The 22,434-nt window shown below is 36.9% G+C and overlaps 1 protein-coding gene across 2 annotated transcripts; it reads left to right on the top strand.

Moving 5' to 3' along the window:
• The first annotated feature begins 479 nt into the window (after positions 1–479).
• stoml3a (stomatin (EPB72)-like 3a) lies at positions 480–20,582 on the top strand. Of its 2 annotated transcripts, XM_061877869.1 has the most exons (7): positions 480–754; positions 815–918; positions 5,893–5,965; positions 6,038–6,120; positions 9,586–9,789; positions 13,543–13,677; positions 19,540–20,582. In XM_061877869.1, exons 1-7 carry the CDS (start codon positions 676–678, stop codon positions 19,729–19,731), a joined length of 870 nt encoding a protein of 289 aa, XP_061733853.1. In that variant the 5' UTR covers positions 480–675; the 3' UTR covers positions 19,732–20,582. The 2 variants fall into 2 exon arrangements, with proteins under 2 accessions (XP_061733853.1, XP_061733854.1); XM_061877870.1 differs by lacking the exons at positions 5,893–5,965; positions 6,038–6,120.
• Positions 20,583–22,434: the final 1,852 nt, after the last annotated feature.

The following is a 22,434-nucleotide window of genomic DNA, read 5'->3' as shown; positions in this document are numbered from 1 at the left end:
AAATAAATACAATTTTAAAAATAGAGGCAGCTCACTGGTAAGTGCTGCTATTTGAGCTATTTTTAGAACAGGCCAGAGGGCTACTCATCTGGTCCTTACAGGCTACCGCGTTGGTGACCCCTGTTATAGGGTATTGTGTGTAGAATTTTAAGGAGAAAAATGAATTTTTTTCTGCATCAACTTTATGTTTATTAACAATCTAAAACCAAAAAACGACAAGCTCAACTTAAAAAACTTTGTCTCCTTCCTACCTTTGAGTTAGCAGAATGGACAAAACGTGTCAAAAGAGGGGGGGGGGGGGGCACAGAAAAGTCACACAACCGAATCACATTATTATTATTTTGCTTCTAAACTCTCCAAATAACCGATATAAAAACTAAGTTACTCTTTTTTTAGACTTTATTTTGGTTAATAGGCTGACAAAATAACAAAGTGGGCGGGGCCTATAGCCTCCTGCAGTACCAAGAGGGCGTGGCTAGCGGTATAACGGCTCACATGTCCCCTCCGTGATGCGTTGTGGCGGGAATGACACTCCGTTGCCCCTGGTTACCCGCGCCAGGTGTCGGGTGCCATTCGCTCGCCATTTTTTTTTCAACACCTGTCCTCGCTACGGTCGAGTGAGCCTGAGGCCGCGCCCCCTCCCCGCGAAACAGACGCAGGTGAAAAGACGCACTCATGATCTCGCCCACGTCCAGCAAGGCCGAAATGGTGACGCAGGGTAAAGTCCACGTCGACTCCACGGAGGTCGTCGAAGGTAAGTTCGACTTTCACGTGGAGACGAGGAGGTCGTTAAGTGCGTGTTTGCCTCCCGCAGAGAGGAACTCGGGCGGCCTGGGATGTTTTGGGTGGATACTGGTGGTGATATCACTCGTCTTCATCGCCGCGACCTTCCCCGTCACCATTTTTATGTGCGTCAAGGTAAGCCGTTTCCCACGCACGAATCGTGTATCGACAGTGTGGACTAGTGATGGGGCTAACGATACTGGAGTGTCGATGCATTATGGAACGCACGGAGTGATACTGTGTCACTTTAAAGGCCTACTGAAATGAGATTTTCTTATTTAAACGGGGATAGCAGGTCCGTTCTATGTGTTATACTTGATCATTTCGTGATATTGCCATATTTTTGCTGAAAGGATTTAGTAGAGAACATCGATGATAAAGTTTGCAATTTTTGGTCGCTAATAAAAAAGCCTTGCCTTTACCGGAAGTAGCAGATTTTGTGCACGTGACATCACCGGAGTGAGGGCGTTGTCACGCCAAATTTCTTCCCCCTACAAAAACCTCCCCCCCCATTTATTTCCGGGGTCATGATTGATACAGACGTTTTGTTAATGCTATATAATAAAAATATAATGCTATATTATAAAAATACAGACGTTTTGTTAATGCTATATTATTAAAAAAAAAAAAATGTTTTAAAAAACTACAAACACAAGCTATGGGATGACGTAAGAGGAAATGTGAGGGAACATGACCCCGGAAGTAAATGCGTCATCCCATAGCTTGTGCTTGTAAATTGTTTTTTTAATTAAATTTTTTATAATAAAGCGTTAACAAAATGTCTGTATTTTTATAATATAATAGTTTTATATTCGTATAATACAGCGTTAACAAAACGTCTGTATTAATCATGACCCCGGAAGTAAATGAGGGGGGAAGGTTTTTGTAGGGGGAAAGAAATTTGGCGTGACAGCTCCTCACATCCTCACATTGTTTATAATGTGACCCTCCAACAGTAAGAGCAATTCGGACCGAGAAAGCGCCAATTTCCCCATTAATTTGAGTGAGGATGAAAGATTCGTGGATGAGGATATTGATAGTGAAGGACTAGAAAAAAAAAAAAAGCGACGGTTCCGGGCGGCGGCAGTGTGAGCGTTTCAGATGTAATAAGACACATTTACTAGGATAATTCTGGAAGATCCCTTATCTGCTTATTCTTTTATTAGTATTTTAGTGAGATTGTAAAGACATACCTCTAAGTCGGATGGCTGCGGTGAACACGCCAGTGTCTCAGAGAGAAGCCAAGCTCACAGGTGCCTTTTTTGACAGCTGCTGCATGACGAAGCATAATCCAGTGATTTCTCCGGTAAGAGCAGACTTAATATCACAATTTTCCCATCCAAAAACATGCTGGTTGACGTAGAGGAACATTTTCTCTTGACCGCCCTGTGTTAAAGCTTCACAATAAAGAAACACTGGCTGTGTCTCGGTGCTAAAGACAGCTCTAATACACCGCTTTCCACCAACAGCATTGTTCTTTGTAGTCTCCATTATTAATTGAACAAATTGCAAAAGATTCAGCAACACAGATGTCCAAATTACTGTGTTATTATGCGATGAAAAGAGACGACTTTTAGCCATAAGTGGTTCTGCGTTAATACGTCCCCTCCAACCAATAACGTCACAAACACGCGTCATCATTCCGCGACGTTTTCAACAAGAAACTCCGCGGGAAATTTAAAATTGTAATTTTGTAAACTAAACCGGCCGTATTGGCTTGTGTTGCAATGTTAATATTTCATCATTGATATATAAACTATCAGACTGCATGTTCGGTAGTAGTGAGTTTATTACAAGTGAAAGCTCCTATTTATTTATTTTCCTGTTAGCGGTTCGGCTCATTAATTAATTTATATTCCTTTCTGCGCAGCTATTTGTGAAAAAAAAAGTGTGTGTGTGTGTGTATGTATATATACATATATACATATATATATATATATATATATATATATATATATATATATATATATATATATATATATATATAGTTGCTAATGGGGCGTGAATTTTGGGGCACCTTACAATTTTAGATGATTCCGATTCAGCATCAATTCCCGCAAAATGTTATTTGGTATAATAATTAAACCTACAAAAAACCTGCGGAAATACTGATAACCCTGATGTTTGTGCCTTGGGGTCGATTTAAAATGTATCAAAAGTGATTAATTCTAGGTATAAACAAACACAATTAGCTAAAAAGCGAGCTTAAATCGTTGGTGTTTTAACTTGCAAGTATAAGAAAAGTCAGCATACCTTCAAGACGGCGCCAAATATTAAAAATTATTATTTTTAGGTATAAACAAACAAAATTAGCTAAAAAGCTATGTTAGCATTTTAACTATAGAATGCTCGTATAAGAGATGTTGGCATACTTCTAAGATGGCGCCAAATATTACAAATCATGATTTTTAATTTAAACATTTAAAATTAACAAAAAAGCTACGTCAGCATTTTAACTTCAGTATGCTAGTATAAGAAATGTTGGCATACTTCTAAGATGGCGCCAAATATCAAATTATATGATTTTTAGGTATAAACAACCAAAATTAGCTAAAAAGCTAGTATAAAACATTAGCATTTTAACTATAACATGCTAGTATAAGAGATGTTTTTCATTCATCCAAGACGGCGCCAAGTATCAACATTATGGAATTTTAGGTACAAACAAACAAAATTAGCTAAAAAGCTAGCATAAAACGTTGACATTTTAACTATAGCATGCTGGTATAAGAGATGTTAGCATTCCTCCAAGGTGGCGCCATATATTAAAAAACAGGATTTTTAGATTTAAACTAGCTAGAAATCTAACAAAAGCAACATTAGCATGCTAACTTTCTCGCAAGTATGCTAAGAGTTAACGTGGCTTAGCATACTTGCTTTACAGCACCAAGTATCACAAACCGTGATTTTTAGGTTCAAACATACACAATTAGCTAAAAAGCTAGCATACAATGTTAGTGTTTTAACTATACCATTCTAGTATTAGAGATGTAAGCATACTTCCAAGATGGTACAAACTATTAAAAATCATGATTTTTAGGTTTAAACATACAAAATTAGCTAAAAAGCTAGCATAAAACATAGGCATTTTAACTATAGCATGCTAGTATAAGAGATGTTGGCATACTCCTAAGATGGCGCCGAGTATCAAAATGTATGATGTTTCCACGCCGACTGGATGGCAAGACGCGTATCCTCATTACTAAACAGGTTGGTGTGTACACTCAGCGCTCCGAGCAACAAGAAAGTAAACAAGGGAGGAAAGTGGCGCTGGGAACACAATTAAACTTCAAACAGCAGAATTATAACAACATAAAGAGACAAGACATGACTTGCTGCAACAGGTTGTGACATTTGTTTTATTTACATATATATATATATGTATATATGTATATATATATATATATATATATATGTGTATATATATATTCCCTTTTTTTGGGGTCGCGGGGGGCGCTGGCGCCTATCTCAGCTACAATCGGGCGGAAGGCGGGGTACACCCTGGACAATAAGCGGTAGAAAATGGATGGATGGATATATATATATATATATATATACACAAATATATGTACACACACAAACACATACATGTATATATATCCATTTTCCACCGCTTAATCCCTTTTGGGGTCGCGGGGGGGCGCTGGCACCTATCTCAGCTACAATCGGGCGGAAGGCAGTGTACACCCTGGACAAGTCGCCACCTCATCGCAGGGCCAACACAGATAGACAACAACATTCCCACTCACATTCACACACTAGGGCCAATTTAGTGTTGCCAATCAACCTATCCCCAGGTGCATGTCTTTGGAAGTGGGAGGAAGCCGGAGTACCCGGAGGGAACCCACGCATTCACGGGGAGAACATGCAAACTCCACACAGAAAGATCCTGAGCCTGGATTTGAACCCAGGACTGCAGGAACTTCGTATTGTGAGGCAGACGCATTAACCCCTCTGCCACCGTGAAGCCCCCATATATATATATATATATATATATATATATATATATATATATATATATATATATATATATATACAAATATATGTACACACACAAACACATATATATATATACAAATATATGTACACACACAAACACACATATATATTATATATATATATATATACAAATATATGTACAGACACATACATATATATATATATATATATACATATATATATATATATATACATGCACACAAATATATGTATATATACACACACAAATATATATATATATATAAATACTCACATAAATATATATATACACAAATTATATACATATGTATACACATACTGTATATATATACACACACACATATATATATATATATATATATATATATATATATATATATATATATATTCACACAAGTATATATATATACATACACACAAATATATATACACACACAAATATATTTATAGACACAAATATATATATAAAACACTGTGTGTGTGTGTATATATGTATATATATATATATATATATATATATATATATTTATATATATATATATATATATATATATATGTGTGTGTGTGTGTGTACAGTGGGGCGAAAAAGTATAAGTGTGTGTATATATATATATATATATATATATATATATATATATAGACACATATATACACGAACACACACATATATATATGTGTGTGTGTGTATATATATATATATATATATATATATAAATATATATATATATATATATATATATATATATATATATATATATATATATATATATATATGTATATTTCAAATCATGTTACAAGTTAGAAAAGCTACCCAAAAAACTTATGTTTAAAAATGGATTCTTTTGGGGGGAAAAATAAATAAATATATATTTACTTCCTTTATTAATTTTTTGAAAATTTTGAATCAGGATGAACCTTAATCGCTATTCAGACATGAATCGTTTTTTGGCGCACCTTTATTGGCCAACTATGAATTATTAATAAAGTAGATATCAGATGAGCAATTTGAAAGACTATAAGTGCAGTGCCAATACGGGTAGTGAGTGTGCCACACACTCACTATCACTGACCCATCACTAGTTTGGATGCTCTTTGCAAGTGACTCCCCCCCCCCCCCTCCATCACATGAAGATAGTGCAGGAGTACGAGCGGGCCGTCATCTTCAGGCTGGGCCGTATCGTAGACAGGAAACCCAAAGGACCAGGTATGACTCTGAGCCGCTGGGTCCTAAAGTCCCCGATGTTCCTGAAGGTGAAGTTGCTGTGTGTCCTTGCAGGTCTTTTCTTCGTACTGCCGTGCACCGACAACTTTGTCAAGGTGGACCTGAGGACCGTGTCCTTTGACATCCCGCCGCAGGAGGTGTACATACTTGGAATCTTGATATACTTTGATATTTTTTGTAATACTCTGATTAGGAGTGTCCCGAGCTGATATTGATATCAGCAAAAAACAGGTATCAAATGATACGGGCCTGCATCTAAAACGTCCGATACAGGCAGTCTGTTATGGGCCCGCTCACGTCTCTTCTTGCTAACTCAGCAGACAGATAACTTGTCTCCAATCGAGTCTTTACTTCAAAACTCTGTAAAAAAAGTAAACATAAAGTAAACATAAAGTACCTTATTTTACAGCCTATAGAGCGCACCGGTATTTAAGCCACACCCACTAAATTTTTGGAAAACAATTACAATTTTTCCCACATATTAGCCGCACCGGACTATAAGCCGCATTGTGAAATGAGTTATTTACACATAAATGTTTATTTACATACCTTAATTGTTCCCAAATGGTGTCTGTAACAGGGCAGTAAAACAGCAGATCAAACAAAACATAAGTCGTCGTCATGGACCCGCTAGCTGCGCAAGCTCGCTCTTAAATCAGGTGAAACTGAAACAATACAAGAATGCCATCGTAAGTTAATAATACTAACACAGACACTCATAAACTTGTTAGCATATTAGCAAATGCTAACGACACAAGCTTGACCACATAACGCATACAAATATGCATGTAAACACTCCTACAGCTATCACATGCGACGGTTTAGTATGTAAGAATTGTGTTAGTCATATTAAGTTAAAGTTAAAGTACCAATGATTGTCACACACACGAGGTGTGGCGAAATTATTCTCTGCAGTTGACCCATCACCCTTGATCACCCACTGGAAGGTGAGGGGAGCAGTGGGCGGTAGCGGGGGCCGCGCCCGGGAATCGTTTTTGGTGATTTAACCCCCAATTCCCACCCTTGATGCTGAGTGCCAAGCAGGGAGGTAATGGTTCCCATTTTTATAGTCTTTGGTATGACTCGACTGGGGTTTGAACTCACAACCTACCGATCTCAGGGCGGACACTCTAACCATATTGTTAGACTAAGAAATGTTGCTCGGAATGACGAGTGACGAATCCCTACGAGTAGAAATGCTATGGACAGCTAAAAGACAGAACGGCACTTCTACTTCCGGTTAAAAGCACTAAATGGAAGGAAAGATGTTGCTATAGCACAAACAATTAACACACCTCTTCAGCGTATTTTCTGGTTTTTAAGTTAAAAAATCAATCAATCAATCAATCAATGTTTACTTATATAGCCCTAAATCACTAATGTCTCAAAGGGCTGCACAAACCACCACGACATCCTCGGTAGGCCCACATAAGGGCAAGGAAAACTCACACCCAGTGGGACATCGGTGACAATAATGACCCAGTGGGACGTCGGTGACAATAATGACTATGAGAACCTTAGAGAGGAGGAAAGCAATGGATGTCGAGCGGGTCCAACATGATACTGTGAAAATTCAATCCACAATGGATCCAACACAGTCGCGAGAGTCCAGTCCAAAGCGGATCCAACACAGCAGCGAGAGTCCCGTTCACAGCGGAGCCAGCAGGAAACCATCCCAATATAATATTAGCATTAGCATTATAACTGTCAGCGAAGAAATATAAATAGATTAGGCACACCGTTATATAATGAGTTATTTACACAGAAATATTTTGTAAATGTTTATTTAAATACCTTAATTGTTCCTTAACGGTGTCTGTAAAAGGGCAGAAAAACGGCTTATCGAACAAAATAGAAGTCTTTATTCATGGACCCACTAGCTGTGCAAGCTAGTTTTTAAGTCAGCTAAACAGACTCAATAACTCGACGGTGATGTTTTTGGTGAATTTACTGAGGATTTTGTGAAACTGAAACAATACTAAAAGAATGGTATCGTAAGTTAATAATACCAACACAGACACTCAAAAATGTGTTAGCATATTAGCTAATGCTAACGACGCTGGCTTGATTACATTACGATAGCGTACGCAAGTATACATGAAAACACTCCTACAGACATCACACATGCGACGGTTTAGTAAGTAAGAATTGTTTTAGTTATATTGTAAAACTCACTAACGTCGCTTGGAGCGATGAGTGAAGAATCCCTACGAGTAGATATGCTATGGACGGCTAAAAGACGGAACGGCACTTCTACTTCCGGTTGAAAGCACTAAATGGAAGGTCACTGCAGCACCTGGCGCCATAGCACAAACAATAAAACACCTTTTTAGGTGTACTTGCTTGTTGTTCATTTAAAAAAAAAAAAAGTATTTCCATTTTGGCTGTCAGCGAAGAAAAATCAATAAATTAGCCGCAGCCTTTTATAAGTCGCAGATAAACACGATATTGAATGAGTTATTTTCACAGAAATATTTTATAAATGTTTATTTACATAGCTTAATAGTTACCAAACCGTGCCTGTAAAACGGCCGTAAAATGGCTTATCAAACAAAACAGAAGTCATGGTCATGGACCCACTTGCTGCGCAAGCTAGCTCTCCAATCAGCTACACAAACTCAATAACGCCACAGTAACGTTTTGGTGAATTAACCAAACAGAAACACTACAATACATTAGTTAATCATACCAGCACAGACACTGGTATACGTGTTAGCATATTAGCTAATGCTACCAACGCTAGCTTAATTACATTACGATAACATGCACAAATATGCATGAAAACACTTCTACAGACATCACACATGGGACGCTTTAGTAAGTAAGAATTGTTTTAGTTGAATTGTAAAACTTAAAAACGTTGCTCGGAGTGACGAGGGAATAATCCGTATGAGTGGACCGGTATGGACGGCTACAAGACGGAGCGGCACCTCTACTTCCGATTGAAAGCACTAAATTGAGTACTTGTCCAAAAGATGGCACAAACAATAACGCACCATTTTAGTGTATTTGCTAGTTTTTCATTTAAAAAACAACTATTATGGCTGTTAGCGAAGAAAAATCAATAAATTAGCCGCACCGTTTTATAAGCCACAGGGTCCAAAGCGTAAGAAAAAAATAGCGGCTAATAGTCTCGAATTTACACAAGATACTATATGAACTTGTCTGTTAAAACAAATGCATTAGCTCGATGCTAATTTGTATTGGATATCCCATATACATGCTACTGATTAGCATTAGAAATTTTACATGGCAATTTCAACACCTCCAAATTTGTTAATGAGAACTACAATATGCACGTTACATTCAAACAGCTGGTGTGTAAGAACAATACTTACAGTTCAAATACTTTTTTAGGTTTAAACAATAGCTCACTGTCACACTCAACTTAATGGCAAAGACTACTTCCTGACGACAGCTGATACCCAAAAGTGTAAGAAAAATAAATTTAACATATGGACAACACGTTTTTTAGTATCATCTGACTGGTAAATGTTAACAAATGTAATTAAATGAATGTTTATTACCACATAAACACAAAAGTAGTCCAGGAATTTGGTACCAAATGTGAAAAGTACCCACCCCCAGGTGTGTTGTCTCAGATCCTGACCAAAGACTCGGTGACGGTGAGCGTGGACGGCGTGGTCTACTTCCGCATCGAGTGTCCCATCTCGTCCGTGGCCAACGTGTCCAACGCGCACTCTTCCACGCGGCTGCTGGCACAGACCACGCTGAGGAACGTTCTGGGCACCAAGAACTTGGCCGAGCTGCTGTCCGACAGAGAGGGTATATCGCTCGGCATGCAGGTGACAGATATTGACCATTGGTAGCACAAAGTTCATACATCATGCAGAGTTAGAGCACTTTTTCGCGTGTCTCAATTCAGTTTTGTTGCTAATTGTAATGATTATGTAAGTTTGGGTTGAGGTTCAGTCAGGTCTAGCTAGCCATCTGCCTAAATGCGCAGCGATTGAAAACAGGAAGTGCCACAGACTGACAGATCAAAGGATCCGCGAGCCATTTTGGTAGCTTTCACCTTCCAAACAATTACAATTTATAGGTTTTCTTGAAAGAACGAGAAAATTACAAATGATGGTACAACTTTTGTGCGAATGTTGAGGAGCCAAAACTAAACTAAAATACTAACAGTTAGCACCCTGGCGAGATAGAAAGTCATGTAACAAAAAATATGAGCAAAATGAGCTAAAAAAAAAAATAAGCCAGCTAAAAATAGCATACTTACAGTTAGCATTAGTGAAATACCAATATATGACTGTACCTGCGAAATTAGCTAAAAATCTAATGTTAGCATGCTAAATGCTAACTGTTACCTTCCTATAGTACCAAAATATATTATGTACCTGAATAATGTGTTTAAAATGCAAGCCCTCTAACGTTAGCATGCATCAAGTATCAAAATATGAGTTAGCTGAAAAAAAATTCTATCATTTTAACGTGAGCATTAGCATGCATCAAGTATCAAAATATGAGTGAGCTGAAAAAAAACCTATATTAACGTGAGCATGCTAACAGGTATCTCAATTAAGCGCTGATGTGTATAGCTGCAAAATTAGCTTAAAAAGCCAGCATGCTAATGTAAGCATGCTTAATGCTAACTGTTATAGACATGACAAGTACCAAAAAATATGAACAAAATGAGCTAAAAAGCTAGCACTACTATTCTTATAATAGCATGCTTACATTAGCATCAGTGAAATACCAAAATATATGACACTGTGGGGTATGCCTGCTAAATTAGCTAAAAATGTAATGTTAGCATGCTAAATGCTGATACATGCGTCAAGTTCCAAAATATATATTACTCTGAAGGGTGTACCTGAAAAATGGGTTTAAAATGCAAGCCTGCTAACATTAGCGTGCATCATGGACCAAAATATGACTGAGTTAGCAAAAAACGAAGCTAGCAGGTTAGCGTGCCAATGCTAACAAATTTCATTCATCAAGTGATAAAATATTTGGAGCTGAGGCGAACACGTGCAAAATTAGCTTAAAAAGCCAGCATGCTAATATTAACATGGTTAATGTTAACCGTTGTAGACATGCGTCAAGTACCAAAAATATGAACAAAATGAGCTAAAAGGCTAGCAGTACTATGTTAACGATAGCATGATTACAGTTAGCATTAGTGAAATACCTAAATATATGACAATGTGGGGTATACCTGCTAATATAGCTAAAAATATAATGTTCTCCTGCTAAATGCTAACTGCATCAAGTACCAAAATATATTACTCTAAAGAGTAAACCTGAAAATTTTTTTAAAAGGCTAGCCTGTTAACGTTAGCACGCATCAAGTACCAAAATATGCGCGTTTGTTAATTTCAATGATTATGTCAGTGTCCTCTAAAGGACATAAAAACAGAGACAACAGTCTAAGTGTTGTGAAGTCCCCTAATGGTCTAAAAGCGACAGAAAGCAGTGTAAGTGTTGTGAAGTCCCCTAATGAACATAAAAACCAGAGAAAGCAGTGTAAGTGTTGCGAAGTCCCCTATCCATCCATCAATCCATGTTCTACCGCTTGTCCCTTTTGGGGTCACGGGGGGTGCTGGAGCCTATTTCAGCTGCATTCGGGCGGAAGGCGGGGTACACCCAGGACAAGTCGCCACCTCATCGCAGGGCCAACATAGATAGACAGACAACATTCACACTCACATTCACACACTAGGGCCAATTTAGTGTCGCCAATCAACATATCCCCAAGTGCATGTCTTTGGAGTCCCCTAATGAACTTAAAAAACAGAGAAAACAGTGTAAGTGTTGTGAAGTTCCCTAATGAACATAAAAACCAGAGAAAGCAGTGTAAGTGTTGTGAAGTTCCCTAATGAATATAAAAACCAGAGAAAACCATGTAAGTGTCGTGAAGTCCCCTAATGGACATAACAACCAGAGACAACAGTGTAAGTGCTGTGAAGTCCTCTAATGGTCTAAAAGTGACAGCAAACAGTGTAAGTGTTGTGAAGTCCCCTAATGAACATAAAAACCAGAGAAAGCAGTCTACGTGTTGTGAAGTCCCCTAATGAACATTAAAACTAGAGAAAGCAGTGTAAGTGTTGTGAAGTCCCCAAATGAACATAAAAACCAGAGAACACAACCTAAGTGTTGTGAAGTCCCCTAATGAACATAAAAAACAGAGAAAACCGTGTAAGTGTTGTGATGTCCTCTAATGGTCTAAAAGCAACAAAAATCAGTGTAAGTGTTGTGAAGTCTCCTAATGAACATAAAAAGCAGAGACAACAGTGTAAGTCTTGTGAAGTCCCCTAATGAATATAAAAACCAGAGACAATTGTGTAAGTGTTGTGAAGTCCCCCAATGAACATAAAAAACAGAGAAACCCGTGTAAGTGTTGTGAAGTCCCCTATGAACATTAAATCTAGAGAAAGCAGTGTACATGTTGTAAAGTCTCCTAATGAACATAAAAAGCAGAGACAACAGTGTAAGTATTGTGAAGTCCCCTAATGAATATAAAAACCAGAGACAATTGTGTAAGTGTTGTGAAGTCCCCCAATGAACATAAAAAACAGAGAAACCCGTGTAAGTGTTGTGAAGTCCCCTATGAACATTAAATCTAGAGAAAGCAGTGTACATGTTGTAAAGTCCCCTAATGAACATAAAAACCAGAGACAACAGTGTAAGTATTGTGAAGTCCTCAAAAGGTCTAAAAGCGACAAAAAACAGTGTAAGTCTTGTGAAGTCCCCTAATGAACATGAAAACCAGAGAAAATCGTGTAAGTGTTCTGAAGTCTCCAAATGAACATAAAAACCAGAAAAAACAGTGTAAGTGTTGTGAAGTCCCCTAATGAATTTAACAAGAGAAAACTGTATAAGTGTTGTAAAGTCCCCAAATGAACATAAAAAACTGAGAAAACAGTGTAAGTGTTGTGAAGTCCCCTAATGAATTTAACAACCAGAGAAAACCGTGTAAGTGTTGTGAAGTACCCTCATTCACATACAAACCAGAGAAAACAGTGTACGTTTTTTAAAGTCCCCTAATGAATTTAACAACCAGAGAAAACCGTGTAAGTATTGTGAAGTACCCTCACGCACATGAAAACCAGAGAAAACAGTGTAAGTGTAGTGAAGTCCCCTAATTAACATAAAAACTAGAGAAAACAGTGTAAGTGTAGTGAAGTCCCCTAATTAACATAAAAACTAGAGAAAACAGTGTAAGTGTAGTGAAGTCCCCTAATTAACATAAAAACTAGAGAAAACAGTGTAAGTGTAGTGAAGTCCCTTAATTAACATAAAAACTACAGAAAATAGTGTAAGTGGTGTGAAGTCCCCTAATGGTCTAAAGGCGACAAAAAACAGTGTAAGTGTTGTGAAGTCCCCTAATGAACATAAAAAGTAGAGACAACAGTGTAAGTGTTGTGAAGTCCCCTAATTAATTTAACAACCAGAGAAAACAGTGTAAGTGTTGTGAAGTCCCCTAATGAATTTAGCAACCAGAGACAACAGTGTAAGTGTTGTGAATTCCCATTAAGAATATAAAAACCAGAGAAAACCAGTGTTGAAGGTAAGGTTGCATGAATTGTGTGCAGGAGTCTCTGGACGAGGCCACCAACGCGTGGGGCATCAAGGTGGAGCGCGTGGAGATCAAAGACGTGAAGTTACCACAACAGCTGCAGAGAGCCATGGCGGCCGAGGCGGAGGCCAGTCGAGAGGCGCGGGCCAAGGTAAGACACTCTTTGCACAACTACTTAGTTACTTTTACTCTGCTTGTCAGAGGAGTTGTAATGCAACATGTACTTGGTCAGTAGAAATGTTCACTTTAGAAGATTTCCATTTCCAACCAGAGTTCGAGATGAATTTGATGTTTTAGCTAGCGTTAGCCCCGTTATAATCATTTAATCAAAAGCATGCGGCGGCCATTTTGATATTTTTCATGCTGAAAACCAATACAATATTGAGATTTGGTGAACCTTTAGGGCTCCCCCCAAGTTTGGCCCCGGGGACCTGGAAGGGTGTCAGTCAGGAAAATATTTAAAATATGTCATATTTTTTCAACACTTAAATTTATAGATCAACTTCTGTTCTTTGTTTCAAAATAAAGTTTATTTTTATTAGTTTATGTTTTATGCCTTTTTTGGGGGACACAATCCTGTTATTTTTCTGAGCAGTAACAGTTTTAAAAAAATATTCCCATTTAAAATCTTGGGAATACAAAAGGGTCCTACCCATAAAAGTATTAAAAATAAATCATACATTATTTCAAAGTTTGAAAAAGTTTTTTTTAAACTTTCAACACTTAATTGTAAAGATTACCTTTAGATCTGTCTGTCGAGTTTTTATTATTTTCATGTTTAAAAAAATTATAATTGTTTAAAGGGGAACATTATCACCAGACCTATGCAGCGTCAATATATACCTTGATGTTGCAGAAAAAAGACCACGTTTTTTTAACCGGTTTCTGAACTCTAAAAGGGTGAATTTGGCGATTTAAACGCCTTTCAATTGTTCGCTGTCGGAGCGATGACCTTTCCCCCGTGACGTTACAACGGGAAGCAATCCGCCATTTTCTGAAACACATTACACACACCAAGTCAAATCAGCTGTTATTTTCCGTTTTTTCGACTGTTTTCCGTACCTTGGAGACATCATGCCTCATCGGTGTGTTGTCGGAGAGTGTAACAACACGATCAGGGATGGGTTCAAGTTGACTTATGTGGAGTGTGCATCGATTAGCACGGCATGCTAATCGATGCTAACATGCTATATAGGCTAGCTGTATGTACATATCGCATCGTTATGCCTCATTTGTAGCTATATTTGCATCCAGCCTATCCCTCCACCCACATTTAATGCCAAACAAACACATACCAATCGACGGATTCAAGTACACCAGTGGTCAAAAGATGCGAAAGTCCCTCCCTCGTTTGTTCTGCACATTTTACGGACGATAGCGAAGCTACGACAGAGATGTGTGGATATCCTGCGACACTCAAAGCAGAAGCATTTCCAACGATAAAGTCAACGAAATCACAAAGGTGAGTTTTGTTGATGTTTTTGACTTATGTGCTAATCAGACATATTTGCTCACTGCATGACTGCCAGCTAATCGATGCTAACACACTATTTAGGCTAGCTGTATGTACATTTGTAGCTGTATTTGCATCCAGCCTTTCCCTTCACCCACATTTAATGCCAAACAAACACTTACCAATCGACTGATTTAGGTTGCTCCAGTGGTCAAAAGATGCAATCGTTGGTTGGAAGGTGATCGCCGAATAGCTTCAATAGCTATAGGAATAGCTATTGAGCGAATAGCTTCAGTTTCTTCTTCAATTTCGTTTTCGCTATCTGCCTCCAAACTCCAACCATCCGTTTCAATACATGCGTAATCTATTGAATCGCTTAAGCCGCTGAAATCCGAGACTGAATCCGCCATGTTTGTTTGTATTGGCGTCACGCAGTGACGTCAGAGGAAAATGGACGGGTGTATTTACATAGCAAAAATCAGGCACTTTAAAGCCTTTTTTCGGGATATTCCATGATGGGTAAAATTTTGAAAATAACATTGAAAAATAAAATAAGCCAATGGGAGCTGATTTGTATTGGTTCTAACCCTTCTGAAATTGTGATAATGTTCCCCTTTATTGCCCTCTTGTCAAAGAAACTGTTTAATTGTAGTAACATAAACAGACAATATTTTCCCAAAATTATTTTCAAAGTGAAATATTTAATGTGAAGTAATTGGTGCCTTAAATATGTCAACAATTCATAACACTAATGTGGGTCCATTATTAATTATTGAACAATTAAAAATTAAAAATCCCACTAAAATTTTCAGGGATCCAAAAGGGCCCCACTCATAAAAGTGTTTTGTTTTTTTGACTTTAAATGCAATTTCAGATATATCCATCAATTATAAGTTTTTATTACTTCCTGTTTATTTTATGCCATTTTTGTAATTAAAAAAAACTTTCATTTTTATGGCTAAAGAAAAAATGCAATATTTCTCCGCCAATTTAAAAAAAATAGTAAAATAATGTTAATTAATTGGAGCCTAAAATAGATCAATAATTCATAACAACATTGATTTTGATTCATTATTATTTTTTGAACAACGTAAATGTTTATGTTTGAAATAAATCCCACTAAAATTCTCAGGGATCCAAAAATAATTCTACAAAGTTTCTTTTTCTGTTTTTTTTAGTTCCAGTGTTTCAATCAATCAATCAATCAATGTTTACTTATATAGCCCTAAATCACTAGTGTCTCAAAGGGCTGCACAAACCACTACGACATCCTCGGTAGGCCCACATAAGGGCAAGGAAAACTCACACCCAGTGGGACATCGGTGACAATAATGACCCAGTGGGACGTCGGTGACAATGATGACTATGAGAACATGATACTGTGAAAGATCAATCCATAATGGATCCAACACAGTCGCGAGAGTCCAGTCCAAAGCGGATCCAACACAGCAGCGAGAGTCCCGTTCACAGCGGAGCCAGCAGGAAACCATCCCAAGCGGAGGCCGATCAGCAGCGCAGAGATGTCCCCAGCCGATACACAGGCGAGCAGTACATGGCCACCGGATCGGACCGGACTCCCTCCACAAAGGAGAGTGGGACATAGAAGAAAAAGAAAAGAAACGGCAGATCAACTGGTCTAAAAAGGGAGTCTATTTAAAGGCTAGAGTATACAAATGAGTTTTAAGGTGAGACTTAAATGCTTCTACTGAGGTAGCATCTCGAACTGTTACCGGGAGGGCATTCCAGAGTACTGGAGCCCGAAATGAAAAAGCTCTACAGCCCGCAGACTTTTTTTGGGCTTTGGGGATCACTAATAAGCCGGAGTCCTTTGAACGCAGATTTCTTGCCGGGACATATGGTACAATACAATCGGCAAGATAGGATGGAGCTAGACCGTGTAGTATTTTATACGTAAGTAGTAAAACCTTAAAGTCACATCTTGAGTGCACAGGAAGCCAGTGCAGGTGAGCCAGTACAGGCGTAATGTGATCAAACTTTCTTGTTCTTGTCAAAAGTCTAGCAGCCGCATTTTGTACCAACTGTAATCTTTTAATGCTAGACATGGGGAGACCCGAAAATAATACGTTACAGTAATCGAGGCGAGACGTAACAAACGCATGGATAATGATCTCAGCGTCTTTAGTGGACAGAATGGAACGAATTTTAGCGATATTGCGGAGATGAAAGAAGGCCGTTTTAGTAACGCTTTTAATGTGTGCCTCAAAGGAGAGAGTTGGGTCGAAGATAATACCCAGATTCTTTACCGTGTCGCCTTGTTTAATTGTTTGGTTGTCAAATGTTAGAGTTGTATTATTAAATATAGTTCGGTGTCTAGCAGGACCGATAATCAGCATTTCCGTTTTTTTGGCGTTGAGTTGCAAAAAGTTAGCGGACATCCATTGTTTAATTTCATTAAGACACGCCTCCAGCTGACTACAATCCGGCATGTTGGTCAGCTTTAGGGGCATGTAGAGTTGGGTGTCATCAGCATAACAGTGAAAGCTAACACCGTATTTGCGTATGATGTCACCTAGCGGCAGCATGTAGATGCTGAAGAGTGCAGGGCCAAGGACCGAACCCTGGGGAACTCCACACGTTACCTTAACGTAGTCCGAGGTCACATTGTTATGGGAGACACACTGCATCCTATCAGTAAGATAAGAGTTAAACCAAGACAGGGCTAAGTCTGACATACCAATTCGTGTTTTGATACGTTCTAATAAAATATTATGATCGACAGTATCGAAAGCAGCGCTAAGATCGAGGAGCAGCAACATAGATGACGCATCAGAATCCATCGTTAGCAATAGATCATTAGTCATTTTTGCGAGGGCTGTCTCCGTCGAGTGATTTGCCCTGAAACCGGATTGAAAGGTTTCACATAGATTGTTAGACGCTAAGTGTTCATTTAACTGCTCAGCAACAATTTTTTCGAGGATTTTTGAAATAAAGGGAAGGTGAGACACCGGTCGGTAGTTTACCATGAGGTCAGGATCGAGGTTAGGTCTTTTAAGAAGAGGATGAATAACCGCTTTTTTGAATGCTAGGGGAACAGTGCCCGAGGAAAGTGATAAGTTTATAATATTTAGCACTGATGGACCTAATAATACAAAGAGCTCCTTGATCAGTTTCCCAGGAAGAGGGTCAAGTAAACATGTTGTTTGTTTAAATCTCCAGATCAATTTCCTAATCCGTCTGTCAATTATACGTTTTTATTACTTTTTTAAAAATATTATGCCTATTCATTTTTTATGGCTAAAACACTAAATATGCAACATTCTCCCCACCCCAAATGTTTTCAAAGTGGACTATTTGATGTGAAGTAATTGGAGCCTTATATTGGACAATAACTTATAAAATTGATTTTAATTTATTATTATTTTTTAAACAATTCTAAACAGTTTAGAAAAAAAATCACACCAATTTTTGGATGATCCAAAAGTGTCCCTCATAAAAGTGTTTATTTATTTATTTATTTTTTAATATTAGTTTTTGATTGACAGTATATATATATATATATATATATATATATATATATATACATATACAGTATACGTATATATATATGTATACATATATATATATACATATATATGTATATAGGTGTGGGAAAAAATCACAAGACTACTTCATCTCTACAGATCTGTTTCATGAGGGGTTCCCTCAATCATCAGGAGATTTTATATATGTATATATGTATATATATACATTTAAATACATACATATACAAATATATATATATATATATATATATATATATATATATATATATATATATATATATATATATCTCACTAAAATTCTTAGGGATACATTTTTAAATGCTTAAATCTCCAGATCAATTTCAGATTAATCCGTCAATTGTAAGTTTTTATTACCTGTTTTTTTTACTTTACATCGTTTTTGTCAAAGAAATCCGTTTTTTTATGGAAACAAACGAAATATGCAATATTTTTCCCCCAAATATTTCAAAGTGTAATATTTGATGTGCAGTAATTGGAACTTTGAATAGAATAACTTATAACATTGACTTTGATTCATTATTATATTTTGAGTAATGAGTTTTCAAGAAAAAAAAAACAGCCTGCATGGCAGCTTTGTGATATTAGAGTCAACGGTTCAACTTTTTCTTGTTGCATTTCACCTGTTTGCTCTCTTGTTTCAATTTTTTCCAACAGTATTTATAGAATGTGCCGCGAGCCGCACACAAGACAAAGCTGAAATGCTGAAACTAGGATGGGTTTTTCCCCAAAAATAAAACCCATAGATAACTTTGTTGCTCAAGAATGATATGGAGAACCGATAAACTTATTTCATAATATTTTAACTAGATGAATATTTAAAATTAATTTTTGCACAGGCATTCCTTTGGGGCAACTTCTTTTAGGTCGGCTTTTAAAACACTTGTATCTATTTTGGCGGTTCAGGTGGCTGATACGGTTTGATGTGTTGAAGCGTGATGTTTTTTTTTACCTGCAGATATTTTATTTTTAAGCTGTATTTTGACTGATACTTTGACTTGAGTAGTTTGTACGGGCTGACGTGTGTTTGCTATTTTAGCTGATCTCAGCGGAGGGCGAGATGAAGGCCTCCCGGGCCCTGAAGGAGGCCTCGCTGATCATCGCCGAGTCGCCATCCGCCCTGCAGTTGCGGTACCTGCAGACGCTCAACAGCATCGCGGCGGAGAAGAACTCCACCATCATCTTCCCGCTTCCCATCGACATACTGCAGAACTTCATGCAGAAGAAGTGAAGCATGCTGGGAAGTACCCTTGCTTTTACATGTCGGCCCCTCCAGGATTTTGCTGGCTTTTTTCGTGATTGTCACAACTTGAAACGCTTGAATGTGCAGAATTATATTTCATTTTTTTAGAATGTTGCGGCTAAAAGGTTTTTTTTTCCCAAAAAATATTTTCTAAAAAATGTTATCTAAAAATTTTTCAGACTTAAATATTTGTTATTTTTGGAAAGTTGCGGCTAAAACTTAAAAAAACAATTCCCCCAAAAAATTCCAAAAAATGCTATCTAAAAAAATCTCAGATTAAAATATATTTTTTTAGAAAGTTGCGCCTCAAAAACACGTTTATCTAAAAAACGTTCAGACTTAAATATTAGTTTTTTTTTAGAAAATTGCGGCTAAAAAAGTTAAAACATATATATATTGTACAAAATCTACGATTTACATACTTAAATATATGTATATTTTTAGAAAGTTGCGGCTAAAATTGTTGTTTTTAAAAAGCAAAAAAAATTAAAAAACATTTTAGCTCAAAATTTTCAAACTTAATTTTTTTTTAAGAAAGTTGCAGTTAAAACTTTTATTTTCCCCCCCAAAAATTCCAAAAAATATTCAGACTTAAACATTTTTTTAACATTCAATCAAATATGTGATTTTATAAATTTGTTTTAACATTTTAATAGAATGATTTAACATGATTGCAGCAAAAAATGTATATCAAGCTTGTTTTACTCGTTTTATAAAGTAGACACTAGATGGCAGTAAAAGCACATACTCAGGATTGTCAAAGTACAGCACTATTTTTAAATTATAAGAAATAGTAATCATTTATTACACAAGATATTTGCCATTTTACACGTGAAAAATCTTTAAACATTCATGTTCTAACACGTTAAGAGCATTTGTGAACTGTTGAGAACCATCAACAGCGCTCATTTTTGTTGAGATTGTCATCACATTTCAACATCTCTAACGATTCTTTCACACTCCCATACATACATACACCTATTATATATATACACACATATATACATACAAATATACACATACATACATATATATATATATATATATACATACATACATACATATATTTTTTTTATATATATATACATACATATATACATACAAATATACACAATCATATATACAGACAAATATACACATACGTCTACATATATACATACATACATACATAAAAATATGTACACATTTATACATATATGCACGTCATATTTATAATATATTTATGTGTGAAAAAAATATATATACATTGCATATACATATATATATATATATATTTTATATATATATATTTTATATATATATATATATATGTATATATATGTGTGTGTGTGTGTGTGTGTTAGTGGCAGGCCGTGCGTTTCCTACCTAGGCCTTCAACGATGTCCGACTTCAATATCATTGGTGTCACCACATGACAATTGCTGGGGAAATACTATTCAGGAACACATTTACACCCTACTGCGCATTGAACCCTATCAACAGTGTACAAAACGGGTTATTTTCTGGTGTATTTAAAAGTCAATTAAAACTTATCAGCAATAAAAAATATATCTTGTGCGGTACTGTCAAAATAAAAGTTACAAAAAACATTAAACGTGAACAATTTTTATATTTGAACTTACAATTTTTAGCACCTATTCAACAGCGTATAAGCCAGTGGTACCCCTCTTCGTCGGCCTATTCGAGTGGAAATGGCGGGCATTTCCCCCTTTCATCGCCAGAACAGCTGAGCTAGCTTCGGGGGTTGGCCGACATGGTCTCACAAGATGTAGTTTCTCTTTAAATATCCTTTTTGAAAATGGCCTTGCAAATATATATCTGCCACCTAATCAACATGTTGTTCTCCTTCTCTGTTATGGATCCTCACTTTGGAATGACAAGTGAGTATCCAATCACAGTCTCGTTAACATCAGGCTACCTAGATAGGCTACTGTTAACAAATGAATCCGCTAACAGTCCTGGTGAGTATCCAATCACAGGATGTGTAAATGTCATGTTCCACCTTAGGCCAGCTAAAAGACCTTACTGACAACAACTCCTGATCTGATTGGCTATCGCAATTATCTATCAACTGTATGCCCCCGTTCATTTACAGTGCACGGACGCCCCTATTGTTGATTCTGAAGGCCCCGGGCAGATTTGGTACAGTATGGCAACATAAGCTAGCTAAATTGTGATTGAATAAAAACTAAAAACAACAGCGCTGGAATATTTTTTATTTAGGGAAAGTAAATTAAAAAATAATTTTATCTTTAATTGTGATGATGATTTCTGGTTATTTGGCCAGCAGAGAAGGCCTTGCTGGCCCCGACGGTACACCACTGATACAAATAATTAAATACATATAAATAATATTTATACATATATATTAATTTAAAAAATATGTACACACATACACATTATATTGCAACCTTTCCCTTGATTTTGCACTTTATATTTAATCGCAGGATTTTGTTCTTGTATGTTTGTTTTTTTCCGCTAATATTCTGCCCCCTGCTGGTTATATATGTGTTGCTTGCTAAAGCTATTGTGTTTATTATTCCACATCACCGCTACCGCTCGCTGTCTCGCCACATGTGTGTGAATATGAAAGTACTCAGGGGTTATTTTTCGGTGGTTTAATACTTGCTGTACGTACACAAAGTGGAGACATTCGTGGGTCGCCAATAAAAACGACGCACATTATGAAAG

The sequence above is a fragment of the Nerophis ophidion genome, linkage group LG18, assembly GCF_033978795.1.
Source record: "Nerophis ophidion isolate RoL-2023_Sa linkage group LG18, RoL_Noph_v1.0, whole genome shotgun sequence".
NCBI lineage: Eukaryota > Metazoa > Chordata > Actinopteri > Syngnathiformes > Syngnathidae > Nerophis > Nerophis ophidion.
This window is presented reverse-complemented; position numbering and strand designations above follow the sequence as displayed.